A 14,846-nucleotide genomic window follows, 5' to 3' on the forward strand; every position below is an offset into this window, starting at 1 on the left:
TTAAATGACATGAGGATGAGTAAATTATAACAGAATTAAAATTTTGGGGCGAGCTAACCCTTTAACGCCTACTTGACCAGAACAAATGATCAGATATATTTTTCTACAGGCTGATTGATTCCTGCATACGATGGCTACTGGTGTGTTTAAGTGGTAGTTATAACCGTTTACCAGGTCACTGTGCTGGAGCTCGGCTGAATCTCTGAATCTTTGATGAAGGAGTTGGGTTACACACATACACACACACACACACACACACACACACAAAGGTGAGTGCACTGCATATCTGGTTTAACCACTTTAAAATTCCAAACAGCACAATGAGACGGAATGTTCAATGCCAAGCTCAAAAAATCAGGAGAGCATAAACATCTGTATTCCTTTTAGGCTTTAAGACACACTTCAAAAGATCTGACAGGCTAAATTATTTGATTTAAATGGGGAAACTTACAAGGAAGAAAAAATATTGCATCAGCACTTGACAGATAAGCTATCTTTCTCCTCAAGTAACTTTAAATGAAAGTGAGCACTCAATAACTGAAATATCTGCATAGAGTTTCCTTAAGAAAGGAGAAGTTGAAATTCATGATGCATTGACACGTTAATGCATCGGAAATACAGCGCTGTGTGGGTTTACAGACATGCTCATGCATGTTCTGTGTATAACATGTATGTGTGTTTAAAAGAGAATAAAATAAGTTGAGAGAGAAAGGAAAGAAAAGAAGCAGGCATCAGTATGTCTTCACTCCACCCGAAAAGTAAATAGCAGACTCATATTATTTGGTTTAATTGAGCCATGATGTACAGTACTGCCCACTCACTCACTTACTGTACACTTGCATTTCTAATGCTTATAAACACAAATATAAGCATTTAACTCTAGCGATTCAGCGCTAAGATTTACCTGCAGTGATTTAGCATTAAGAGCAAAAGCAGTTATCCATCATCAAATAAGACAATAAAACAAAATAATTATTTTGTTTCCATAATCACTGAAACCAATCTAATCTAATCTAATCTAATCTGCTCCTGATTGTATTTCAGCCAATCAGTATTTTTGTACACTGTAACTATTATTCTAAACAAATAATACATTTTCAGTCTAACCAAAATTCTAAGTTAAAATAAACTTTGACAGTCTATTAATCATAAAGACTGCATTGTGTTTAAATGTACATCATGAGATCTGAGTTTGTGACCTGTGATTACTGCCATCAGCAAACACTTAGATCTCCAAGCAATAAACGAGTTTACAGTTGTAAAACACTGCAGAAAAAGACAGACAATGAAAGAGCAAGGCACAAAGAAAAAGAGAAAGACTTGATTATACAGGAGAGAACTGATTTCTACAGAAACTGATAATGATGTCTTTTAAAGTTTTATAGAACTGAACAGTTCTACTTTTTTACAGACAGAAACATTACAAGAAGATTGTATGATCGTGTCAGATTGGTCTGTAATACTCATGGCAGGTTTAGAGGCAACTTTATTTTGAACGGAGCCAAATATATAACCAGGCTCAATGTGTGACAGATCTCAGCTCTGAGCACTTCCTGTTCTGCTGAGTCAGATAGCCAATAGATTTTTGTCATTTTTATTTCAGTTTTAGTCATTTTAGTACATTAATTTAGTAAATTAATTTAGAGAAATGTTGCCTTGGCTGAAGTTTTTATATTTTATTTCAGTTTACTTTTATTTTATTTCAAATGGTTTTAGTGGTAACACTTTATACTAAGCACCAATTCTCACTATTAACTAGTTGCTTATTAGCATGCATATTACTAGTATACTGGCCGTTTATTAGTACCTATAAAACACATATTAATGCCTTATTCTCCATGACTATAGTTTAGATCCTAGCCCATACGCAAACTTAACAACTACCTTACTAACTATAAATAAGCAGCAAATTAGCGGTTTATTGAGGGAAAACTCTTAAGTAATAGTGAATGTATTCCCTGTTCTAATGTATAACCGTTTTAGTTAACTATAATCACAACAATATATATTTAAAGTCACATGCAGAGATAAATCAAATATCAAAACATTTCCTTGACCTTTGAAATGCAGGTATATGTGTGTGTGTGTGTGATCACCTGGCAGTTGTGAAGTTGTTGTTCAATGCAGTGCTGCATGGCTGCGTCCTGTGCTTGCTGTCTCGACCCCTCCAGACTGACCTGTGCTCTCTCCAGACACACCTCCAGCTGCTTGGCCCTCTCACAGCAGGCATGAAGCAGCCCGTCACCGGACAACCATCCACCCAAGCCCCCGGATTCACCTGCGGCCTGGACAATCATACACAACAGCAGCTCAGAGCCAGATGTACATGAAGAGAGAAAAGAAAATCACGAGGCAGGGGAAGGATAATAGAAGAAGACAGGTAAAGGTAAAGACAGGTGTACTGAGAGAGAGAGAGAGAGAGAGAGAGAGAGAGAGAACACCTGCTCTGGCTGACTGCAGCAGAAACAGTGAGTACACAGCAGCACAAACACACAAACACACACTGGGTGTGTCCTCTGACCCAGAGACAAACAAACTTTCACACTCTCACACACTCTGCTTTCTTTCTCTCTCAGTTTCTGTCTCACACAGGTTTAACCCTTTTGCTTGTTTCTCTGCCCCCTGGTGCAGTCTTTCTCTCAATAAACTGTCTCAGCTTTCATACCAGTCATTTGTCATGTAGCTTCTCTCTCTCTCTCTCTCTGTCCCTGGTTTTCTCCACCCACCTGCGGCTACAACTACTTCCTGGAATGTCGTCACTTTCGAGGGCAGCTTGTGTGACAAGGAACACACTCACACACACATTAAGGAGGAACTATACTTTTGCCTTGCACAGGCTCAAATGGCCTAGATTATTTTTCATCCTTTATTCTATTCCATTACAATTCACTTATTTCTAGCTTTAGAGAAAACCCTGCTTTTGTCACAGAATATCTTAATTTATTGGAATTACTGCAATTCATAGATGTTACTCTTTCTTCCATATATCAGAAATATAGCCACATAGATTAGACGGGCTCTATAATAATTTAAGAATCAAACACCATAACCTATGGTGGACTTCAAATCTGAAAACTGGGAATGTGTCCCCCTAAGTGTCTTTGGTGGTTATAGTCCTGGGTCATATTTTATCAAACTCTTTTCGTGATTTTTTTTTTTGTACTATGAAAACATTCTTTCAAAAATCCAAACTTCCTTCCCAGTCCACAGAGACTTTTTATTAAAAACTTTTTGACGTCAGACAGACATTTCAACACTGGACTGCCCGTATTTACATCAACGCCTATTCTGTGGGTAAGCTAATGAGGAAGTAGGATTTCTATGCACAAGGGTATTTGTATACAAGTATTAAAGTCACAACAGCAAAAATAAAAATAAAAATTGGCCTCCTCAATTGTAGGATGTAAAAAAAAAAAGATTAATGTGGACATTTGCAGAAAAATATACAAATTGTTTAGTTTAGTTTTGAATATATTTTCTGCATATGGGTGGATTCCTGATTTTGTGCAGTTTGTTTAGCACGGTAATAGTAATAATACCGAATATTAATAATATTAATAATAGTACATATCGAGCTGTTAATTATTAATAACCAACAATTAATGATTAATGAAGGATTATTTTTAAGGAATCACCTAGTTGCAAAGGTAAATTCCTGTTACTGAATCCAATCTTTGAGATCTCAGACTGCAAAAATAGCACTGAGTAGGCTATTCTAGTGTAAGAAACAGAAATATTTGTCCTTTGGGTGAGCAAAGAGAAATGTGCAGATAAAATGTGTAAAGTGTGAGTCAGTGGGGTGAGATTCACTATCAGCATCTGTGCTTACCAAAGATGCACTTGCAGCCAGTGGCTCTGTCCTCTCCAGGCAGGGCTTGACTGTAATTTGTGTGTGTGTGTCGTGTGTGCTTCTGCTGTCTAACCTACGGTCTTCTGTATTTGAAGGAGTGTGTGTCAGAGTGTGTAAATGTTGCTCTGGTGATTTGGCTGATGGTGTATTTGTGGGTTTTGTGGAGCTCAGGCTCTGAGGCACAAAGGTGGTTTTCTCTAAGTGAGTCTGTTGACTGAGTGTGGAATGTATTTCTGAAACTACCTTAAGTTTTTCTAAGGAATCACCCAGCCCTTCATCAGAGGTCATGACATTATGTAAGGTGAACATGTCTTTTGTTTCAGTGGGTGGGGCTTGTGACTCTGAATGTTTCTGTGTCATGTGTGTCAGTGTGAGTTTGTAATTGGTGTGTGGCGTCTGTTCCCCCCTCCATGCACCCTGGTCCTGACATAGACAGAGAAAGAGAGAGACGAACAAGTGTGAATTTTTTGTTGGAATTTATTTTTTTTCAGACTTGAAAGGAGCATGATAGTGTTCACACAGGAGGTATCAGAGGGAGAGATCAGGAGAACATGCACAGGTGCGTATAAGAGTCAGTGCGTTTACATGGCACAAAAAGACAAAATACTAAATATAAATAACATAAAACATACAGTATACTATTGTTCTTCTTATATTCTTGAGCAGGAAAAGTGTACTTTTAGAAAATGTGTCATGTAAACAGCAATCGTTCATGAAAAACAATAAAACAATACAATTAATCATAATACACATGCACTTAGACATAACTGTGCAGAGTGAGCAGCTAGCGATTAGCTGATTTTTACTGTTCACATTACACTGTTTCACTCCACGAAACAAAATCTGTTCAACAATCCTTTCAGAGTAACCATCTTATTTTGCATTTGGAAAAAGAAAACACACTGCTATATAAAAATCAAAAAAATACATGCCATATAAAAGATTTTAGGATCTTTTTGGTATCATAGTATTGTATTTAGTAGCTAAAAGTCAAGGAAAAGATACCATGCAATGGACAAATACACTGATTTTCCTGCTTGGTTGGACATTTAACGCAATAATTACACTTAAATGTGGAAAATAGTAATAATGAAAAGGTAATGAAAAGTAGGTGTGTCCAAAATTTTGACTAGTAGTGTATAATGATATTTGTAAATAAAATAGTTTTATATCTGATGGAAACTGGTGGGAGTAACTGTGCAGCGTATGAAAAATAGTGCTTTTTAAGCGTTAAGGTGCAGTCATATTTATCGTCGCTCTGAGAAATTGTGCAGGTGAAATTTCTACTGAAATCGGCGCAGTGAAGAAATTAGCCTGATGGGCTTTTGGTGGCAAAAATAAATTTCCTTAATGTCAAAGTGAATTTCACGTCAGGTTCAGATTTGGTGAACTTTCTATTCAGCCATTTTTTCATAACACTATACTTCAATACTATAACCAGATGAAAAAAACATCTGTTTAGAAAGCAATTATTTAGGGTTGGTTTGTTTGCTAGCTGGTAAAATAGTTTATTTTGCAAAATTCGGTTGAGCAACAGTAAGTGTGAAAGCACCTTTATACTGTAGTTCATTATAATGGGATCCAGTTTTATTGTGCAACACCGCACACGTCCTGTATAGACACGGTGTAACATGTAAACATTGATATTATGGAAAGTGACAAAAATTCAAAATGCTCTTTGGTATTAGAATGTTCTCTCTCTTGATCTGCAGAATATACCTGACAGAATTAGTCAACATCAAAAACATTTAAAAAGAAAATCATGAACTCCTCCTCAGGAAGTTGCTTTAAGTCCTTATATACAATGATTTGTTTGATTTATATAAAACTATTTAGCCTAATTTTCCCCTTGTTTCATTATTGTGAACTCAGTTCTGAACTATTTGAAGAGATTCTCTCCTCAGAAGTCTTAATTTTTTTACACATCTGCCATGTAAATGCACTGGGAAGAGAGTTCTAGCTCTAGAAACATCTACATCTAGGGGTTGTAGAGGTGGGAGTTAAGACATGGAGGTTCTGTAGGGAGAGAACTACAACTAGGAGACCAAACACCTCTGCTGGCCTCTGGAAGGGGACGTGGAGATCTCTGTAACAGAGGAGGTATTGGTTACCATGTCTGCAGGGAGAGACTGGCTTTCCACTGTGGCATCTGCTTCAGATAAAGCTTCTGACACACCTGTTCCTGAGGCCACAGAGGTATCTACTTCTACCTGCAAACACAGGGAAACAGAGGTTACTCTTTACGTACTCTGATATGATATCTGATATGATATCTTTTTGTAGTTCCAAAAGACTACAAAACGTTAAAAATGTTTTAAGTGGTCGAGAGTTTTAAGTGGCCACTTAGCACTTTTTCAAGAACAAAAATTTGACACACTGTCTTTTTTCAGAGGTTGCAAGGCAGCAATAATTTTGCCCCTGAAAACACTACACATACACATTAATGTGATCACAAAGACTGGCCATTACTGTAGAGGTCTAGTGTTACCTTTGAGTCTGCTGCTTCTGCTTGCTCCAAAATCTGTTCTGTAGAAGAAACCACGTCTGCAGAAACTGTGTCCTGCACAAAAAAAAACAAAAAAACATTGTCAACCACGTGATTGGTTATTCAAGTACAGATTAAGTCTAGTCTCAAACTGAAGAGTTTGCTAAACACATTTATAAAGCCCAATATGTTGTGCATTATTATAGTTATTTGTAAAAATGTTTTAAGTGGTCGAGAGTTTTAAGTGGCCACTTAGCACTTTTTCAAGAACAAAAATTTGACACACTGTCTTTTTTCAGAGGTTGCAAGGCAGCAATAATTTTGCCCCTGAAAACACTACACATACACATTAATGTGATCACAAAGACTGGCCATTACTGTAGAGGTCTAGTGTTACCTTTGAGTCTGCTGCTTCTGCTTGCTCCAAAATCTGTTCTGTAGAAGAAACCACGTCTGCAGAAACTGTGTCCTGCACAAAAAAAAACAAAAAAACATTGTCAACCACGTGATTGGTTATTCAAGTACAGATTAAGTCTAGTCTCAAACTGAAGAGTTTGCAAAACACATTTATAAAGCCCAATATGTTGTGCATTATTATAGTTATTTCTCCATGGATAAGAGTTCTCTATATTGTGCCTATGAACACCTGCATGACAGAATCATGGTATTGTTAATAATACAGATTTAAACTTAATCTCTGTAAAATACACGTAATACATTTTAGACGGATATAAATTAGATTTGCATAATGTTTAAATTAATTCATCATGCGCCACATTTGCAAATGGAGATCACAGCACTTGTGATTCGCAAATTTAGGGAGTATCTGAAAAATTGTAAATGCAAACTCAATGAAAGAATGAAGTCATACTGCCCCCTAGAGGACGAGGAATAACACGCACATCATCATCTAATCAAACTGCACTGAGTTCAGAGAAGTAAAATCTGAATTATCTTTATATTAAACTGAAAGAAAGAAATCAAAACTTTGATGTGACAAAGCAGAATCTGGAAGAAGAAGAAACAAGGACTTGGTGAAGATGAGGAGGGTGACGATAAATGTAGTAAAGTACATAACAGGTTAAGTCAAATGGTGGAAAAACTATGAACCATGTGATGGAAAGAGTAAGCATGTAGAAAACATGCAGAGGAAACATCAGGAGGTGTCCAGGGCTGAAGTCTCTGATCCCCCAGCATTACCTCCACAGTCATGCTGAAGGAAGCCTCAGAATTCAGAGAGGTTGGTGATCTTCCTCTTGCCTCCTCATCCTCATTTTTTATGCAATCTTCATAGTCTTCATCAGAAGCATCTTCCTCTCCATCTCCTGGATCTTCACAGAGCTCCTGCTCTTCCTCAGACTCCTGCTGTTCCATCACATCAGAGACACACACATGCACAGCAGCAGGCACAAACACAGCCGTGCAACCACACAGACACACAAATAGCGTCAACTGGAGTGATGGAGAGGTTTCCGCAGATAGACAGACTGCAGACATGTCATGTGCTGCACTTGATATTATTAACCTCACAAATATGCGAATAAGAAGGAATTATGCTACCCCGTGTTAGAACATTCTAGGTTAATAACATCAAGTGTGTGAAGCCAGCAGAACTCTAGCTTTTGCATTTGGCTGTACCAGAAATGCTAACGGTCTGTATTTTAGTACTTGAGAATATAAACCATTAAGTTTTTTTTTTTGGACTAAAAGTGACAAAAACATTTATAAAACCAAACATGGTTGTGTTGTTTTAAACAAATACTGCTCTTTTGTACTTTATTTATTTATCAACGAATCCTGAAAAAATGATCGCGGTTCAACTATTTCAATGTTGATAATAACAGGAAATGTTTCTTGAGCACCAAAATCAGCATATTAAATTTATGAAGGATAATATGACACTAAGGACTAAAGTAATGGCTGCAGATAAAAAAATTCAGATTTGCCATCACAGGAATAAATTAATAAAATATTTTGACTTCAAATTGTAAATACTATTGTAATATTTCAAATTGTAATAATATTTCAAAATATTACAGTTTTTACTGAATTTTTGATCAAATTAATACAGCCTTGGCTTTCTAACTGCTTATTTGTATATTTATTTACATAGAAATGAACATTTAAAAAGAGAAAGTGGATTATTGTACACTTAACATTTAAAAAAAATATATATATATACCAACAAGAACATGCTTTTTTTCAGTATTAAGGTTTCTTCCCATATGTAAAATATATTTTTTAAAAGGATACTTTAAAATAAGCTATAAACATATAAAATGAACATGTCCAGACTATTTTTTAAAAGATTTATTTTTGGCATTTTTTGCCTTTATTACGAAAGGACAGATCAGAACTACCAGGAAGCGAATTGGGAGAGAGATCGGGTCAGGATCGGGAAAGGTCCTCAAGACGGGATTCGAACATGGGATGCCCGTAGCGCTATGACACTGTATGTCGGCGCGCTGCTCACAAGGCTATAACGGTGCTGACATTTGACATTTTTGTTTTGAAGTAACTGTTCTATGAAAGCAATGAACTATAAATGCTGTGCCCAACAAAGCCTTTTAGCCATGACTATATATTGCACCTTACATATACCTTATTTCTTAATTCTCATACCTGTGTTTCTGTGAGGGTGTGGCTGCTTCTATCAGAGATCCAGGTGAGTCTCTGCTCCAGTGTGGATTGCTCCACCGTCATCAGCGTTGCTCCTGACTTTTTCAGGATGTCCTCCTCTACATGCACAATCTGAATCTGACCACTCTCCTGCACACACATATTATAATCAATATGTAATCACTGCCTCTTGATCAACATTATTGTAACCTAATATTTCGTCTAACCTGTGTGTCTTCCTCAGTGATTGTGGGTGGAACACTGAGTGTTGGGGCAGTGAGGGGCGGCGCATTGAGGGGTGGCACATTGCGGGGTGTGACACAGAGAGGTGGGACAGATGTCTCCTGTACCTCAATCGAGTATTCTAGTGCCAGCTGAGAGGACACAAACATAATACTGAGCATTGTGTGAATTGTGTTTGCATGCTTGTGTGTGCATACAGTATATATGTACACCTGTTCAAGTTCCAGCAGTTGTTTCTGTAGTAGTTCTGCTTTTTTGAACACTGGGAGTGTGTTTTCAGCTTTGTCAGGAAGACACAGACCATCTTTACAGTTCTGAATCTCAGTGACTGTCCTTTTCATCAGGTCAATCCTTTCTTCTGTTGCCTGCAAACACACACAAAACACCCACAGCAATCAGGATCTTAATAGTAACTACATCATTTTGGTTACGCCCATACCTGGTCAAATGTTTAAATACAAGGCTAAATTTTCTTTTACCTTAAGACTGTCCTGACTGATGTCTTCTTTGGTGGTCAGAGTAGATTTGATTTTGGCCACATCTTTCTCCATGACTTTCACCTCTGACTCAATGGCATCCACTTCCTTAAAAACACACCATGCAAACATACATGAACAGATGAAATTCACAAATTCACGAAATTCACTTTTCTCTTTTACAGATAACACAGCTCTGCATTTGTATGCACTAAACTACAGTTTAGCTAACCTCCCTCTGGGAATGTTAGATAAAATAGAACACACACACACAGATATATATATATACAGTGCTGTGAAAAGGTTTTTGCCCCCTTCCTGTTTTTTTATTTTTTTGCATATTTGTCACACTTAAAAGATTCAGATCATCAAACTAATTTTAATATTACACAAAGATAATGCAAGTAAATACAAAATGCATTTCAGTTGAATTACTGAAATAAATGAACTTTTCCACGACATTCTAATTTATTGAGATGCACCTGTATATATATATATATATATATATATATATGATAAATATAAAAGTAATTATTATAAGCTTTATATAAAAACAATACAAGTCTATAATATATAGTCATTTATCTTATTAGACGCCGGTATGCTCACTGCTGCTGCATGCTCCAGCTGAGAGAGAGGCCCCAGCAGGTTGTGCTGCATGTCTGCCACACGTCGATCAGCATTTGAGAGCTGCTCCTCTAATGGACTGACATCAAACACACTTCCCATCTCTGTCAGCACACTGCCGAAACCCTGCAGAGTCCGTCTCATCTGAGCAGAATCATCCAGAACCATCTAAAACACGAAAATGATAAAGACTTTTAGACTGATTCATAAAAGATCTGGGCATGTAACCGAATACTAAGTTCAAACCCAACAGTGGGATGATGCAGGTTTCTTCAGCAGTCAGCTAAATGATAATGAGGTTTCTGAGAGTAATACCTGCAGTGCATTCGCATGACTGTCCAGGCATCTGGCAGTGGTGTATGTGCAGGGTGTTGTAAGCCAAGACTGAGCCTCTGAGATCCAGTTCTGTGACCCCTTCACCATCTCCTCCTGCTCCTGCAGCCAGTCACGGACCTACACAGAGACAGTTTAGATAACACACTTTAGATAACACACAATTTAAGTCATAAATTAGTTAGAATTCACAGAAACTCCGGTTTTCTCTATCATGTTTAACTTCTTTGCTCAATTTTAGATTAACCATTCTTTAAATATTTATCCAAGTACAGCAAAGCATCATGGGAATCTGAGCAGGTGACCTTGCTGAGGAAGGTGGTCCTCTGTTCGGCCTGTTTGGTGAGGCGTGTGTGGGTCTGATGAGTGTTGGCCAGGTTGTCTAATAACAGACAGGTCTCATCTGGATGCATTTCACTAACATCCTGTAACTCCACCTCGACCGCTGTCAGACGAGTATGTAAACCATCCAACTCATCCCACACTCGCTGCAAAGGAACAATAAAACACATAATAAATCTTCCATTACTTTTTTAATCTGCATCTAGACTTCACAGTTGTGTAAAAACTAATTTAAAACAGGCAGGTTTATTTTGAGCTTTCCCTGAAACGACTTGTAGCATTATGTCTGCTATGCTGTAACCTGTTAATATGGGCACCAATAGTAAGATAATGTACATTTACAATACAAAATGCATGAAACAAGTCTTACACTGAGCTAAATTTATGTCTGACCTTCTGTGTGCTCTCAGCTTCAGTGAAGTTCAGGCTCTTCTGCTCTAACCAGCTCTGAACTGATTCCAGACCTGCTTTAATCTCCGAGATTTTAGCACCCAGCCTGTGAAGTGGGCCACTTTTCTCCACAGCGGTCTTCACCTGTGAGTGAGTGAGTGAAATGGACATAAAACAGGTATATGTCAATTAAAATAAACAGAATTACTGATATTACTTTTAAAAAGCACTAAACACATGGACACATTGAGTGTCTATGAGACAAAACTCTAGTAACAAGAACTGCAAGAGGCCCAGACCCTAATTAATGAACCCATAGCGCGTACCTAACTACTACATGTGTGTGTTAACGTTTGTATATGAATGATGCAACACCTCTTACACCTGTAAAAGAGTGTGTGTGTGTGTTGAGTATGTGTCTCTGATGCAGGGATCTACCTGTTCTAGAGTGAGATGTTCTCCTCTCTTAATTCATTAAACATGACATAAAACAGCAGAGAGTGTGATGTTTAAAAGGTGCGCAAAGCACATTTAGTTGTATTTGAATTCAATAACAGACAAGAGTATTTTACATTCTGGTGCTCTTGTCAGCGCTCACAAACATTTGCCAAATGTCCATATTAAAATAAGAAAAAACTTTTAGAGGTATGTTTCGATGAATGTAAAATCTGGGTGCTGAAACAAATTAAGTTGAGAATCATTCAAAGAATGCATCAAACCTGTTCCTCCACTTCCTGTAATGACTGTGAGACTTCCTGTAATAGTCCCTCTATCTCCTCTGGAATTGATGTATTTTTTTCAGAGTACATCATCTTCAAGCTTTCCGAAATACGCTGCAGAACGGCCTTCTGGGTACACAGCTGTGAGTGAACCTCCTGTTTAGCAAAAAGCGACATTGCTCATCAATTAGGCTACATTAGAAGAGAGTACATCTATGGACTGCACAAATAACCATTTTCCATTTTATCCATTTAATTTCAAAGTACTTCTTGGTACAAGATTTTTTTTCCAAACCAAAGCTCATCGAAGTGCCATAAACAAGAACAGCAAAGGTAGCTAAATTTGACTGGTTTCCCAAATTACACAAGCATGAGTAATTTGCAGGGCAGCCAGTGAGTATAGAGAAAGAGACATCATCTGAAATTTGAAGTTGTTCGTGGTCAAAATACAATCATATTTATTACAGAGATATATAAGGTATTTTATGGTGTCCCTGACAAATAGGAAAGAAAAACACAGTTTCAAACAAGTGGCAAGTTTTTAGAAATGTTTTTCTGATTACCTGAACTAACCTTGTCAAAGCCTAAAATGTTCAATTTTCTGAAATGTATGAGATTTATTGACCTTTTACTCATCTTTGTGACAACAAAATATTTATTATTAAACAATATGAAAATATTGTTAGTACTTTTAATAAAATATTATTGTTTATAATACTTTTTAGGGTATAATACAAAAAAAATACATAAGCTTTTTTTTTTTAAAAAGACAGTTTCAAATGATTGGTAAAAATAATTGTATTAGAGTTGTATTCAGATAATTGTAAATTACAGATCCAGGCATTAAAAACAACACTTCAGACAATAACACTTCCCTTCAGACTCTTCCATTTTTCTTTCATGACAAATATCAGCAGATATTTTACCAAGTAAAGTTTTACTTTAGTTAAAATAGGTTATACATTTTACAGTGGAAGAATTTCTGTTTTGAGATTCTACTGGATACAAAATATCAAAAAAGATATAATAAAGAAAACACTTACATTTATTGGAACACCAGAAAGCAAATGGAAACGATGCACGATGTGATATTCGTATATTATGTGATATTCAATGCAAATCAGTCTTTCATATAGCACTAGTCTTGCTGGTTGACCCATTCACTGATGATGCTCGTAGTCCCTCAAGCTTTAAGATAACAGAACCAGAACAATCCACTCAAAAAGCTCTCTCTATCTATCTCAACCCTTTTCACCTCACCAGTGAGATAAAGTTTCTACCCCCTTTTTATATTATAATGAGTCATTCAAGATGGGAAGAAAAGCTGCATAAACAAGATCCCAAAATTACCGAAAACCCAGAGGGATTCAGAGTCAGAATGGACCATGCATTAGAGAGAGAGAAAGAAAGATTATCCATTCAGATTACTCTATTTGGCAGTTGTTTTAGGTTTTATTAACAGTTATGACTTCTGCTATTCTTCATAATATTTTAGGCTCATTCTTACCCATTCTGCTTTACTGCTTTGGCAGTATAATATGGAACAGATTCAAGAAAAAGGAATTGAGCGGGGATTTTGTATGTGTGAGAGAGATAGAAAGTGCATTAGCTGACATCATTACTGGCGTTTAGATCAGACCTGGAGGATCCACTTACAGGTGTGTGTGTTTAGGGGGTACTGATTCACAAGTGTGTGTTTGTGAGAGCGAATGAGAAAAAGAGAGAAAGAGTGTGTGTGTATCTGAAACAGTGAAAAGAAACTGTGTGGGAATATTGGACATGACTCCGCTATTTAACTAGAACACTAACACAGAGCCCTCTCATCTTTGTCTGTGTGTGTGGTAAAGAGAATCTACAACAGTCTGTGTGTTCGAGAGAGAATAACTGTTTAAAAGTCTTTGAATCTTTAAGAGTGTGTGTGTGTTTGAACTGATTGGACGGAACAGCCTATTCAGCACAGTAAACAGTCATGCAGTGTTCTAAATAGACATAAAGAGCAAGCAAATAAAAGCTTGTCTTAACCAGCGACAGTCGTGGTAAGCTATAAACAACAGGATATTTTGTTGATTGCTTGGTTTCCATTACTACAAATTACATGTCACTTGGAAGAGCCTGGTTGGGACAACCAATACTGAACAATAAAACCTAGACTAAACAGCACTGTATGCCATTACCCACAGTATCTCTGCTGCTCAGAAACAAACACTGCAGGATTCATTAATCTGTCACTGTCTATTCGGGTTTATTCATTTTTAAAATGTCTTAATTTGTGAAATATCGTTTCAGTATGCATCTGTACTTTTGTATGTGCATTTGCTTTGCTTTTCCAGTAAGGTATGAGATCTGTAAAGTCATAGGCACATTGACTATGGCAGTCTACTCTTTCAAAATCCTATCTACACTACAAAAAATACCCAAACATTTATCTGGCACAAAAATTATTCAGATTTTAGATAGTAGAAACTAAAAGCAAGCAACTAATCAAACTAGGAAACCCTAATTTATTAAATTTAGTGGAAAACATACTAAAGAACCACAGAATTAAATGTTTCACAACGAACAAAACACAGGAACCTTTGCTGCAACACCAAAATGAAAAAACTTACACTGATTTGAAAGCAGATGATTTGTAATGCCTAATGAAAAATGTAGTCAATTTAGTTAACACGTTACTCCCCAACATGAAAAGGTGGAGTATTATTTATGGGTGAGAGGTATTATTCATACAGTACATCATGCAGAGTGAGGGCAGATATAATGAA

The 14,846-nt window shown here is 36.8% G+C and overlaps 1 protein-coding gene across 1 annotated transcript in view; it reads right to left on the reverse strand.

The window, feature by feature from the left end:
• syne2b (spectrin repeat containing, nuclear envelope 2b) overlaps window positions 1-14,846 on the reverse strand; it is a 94,506-nt gene that overhangs the window by 38,533 nt on the left and 41,127 nt on the right. The window contains exons 66-79 of the mRNA XM_016295547.1: window positions 12,085-12,240; window positions 11,369-11,509; window positions 10,939-11,121; window positions 10,616-10,753; window positions 10,283-10,468; window positions 9,677-9,781; window positions 9,410-9,562; window positions 9,182-9,328; window positions 8,958-9,104; window positions 7,536-7,700; window positions 6,733-6,804; window positions 5,896-6,060; window positions 3,830-4,309; window positions 2,097-2,285 (exon numbers count right to left, since the gene is read on the reverse strand). Of these exons, the coding sequence (XP_016151033.1) occupies window positions 2,097-2,285; window positions 3,830-4,309; window positions 5,896-6,060; window positions 6,733-6,804; window positions 7,536-7,700; window positions 8,958-9,104; window positions 9,182-9,328; window positions 9,410-9,562; window positions 9,677-9,781; window positions 10,283-10,468; window positions 10,616-10,753; window positions 10,939-11,121; window positions 11,369-11,509; window positions 12,085-12,240 (2,427 nt within the window). The remainder of the gene's footprint in view (window positions 1-2,096; window positions 2,286-3,829; window positions 4,310-5,895; window positions 6,061-6,732; window positions 6,805-7,535; window positions 7,701-8,957; window positions 9,105-9,181; window positions 9,329-9,409; window positions 9,563-9,676; window positions 9,782-10,282; window positions 10,469-10,615; window positions 10,754-10,938; window positions 11,122-11,368; window positions 11,510-12,084; window positions 12,241-14,846) is intronic.

The sequence above is a fragment of the Sinocyclocheilus grahami genome, unplaced genomic scaffold (assembly GCF_001515645.1).
Source record: "Sinocyclocheilus grahami isolate Dianchi unplaced genomic scaffold, SAMN03320097.WGS_v1.1 scaffold338.1, whole genome shotgun sequence".
NCBI lineage: Eukaryota > Metazoa > Chordata > Actinopteri > Cypriniformes > Cyprinidae > Sinocyclocheilus > Sinocyclocheilus grahami.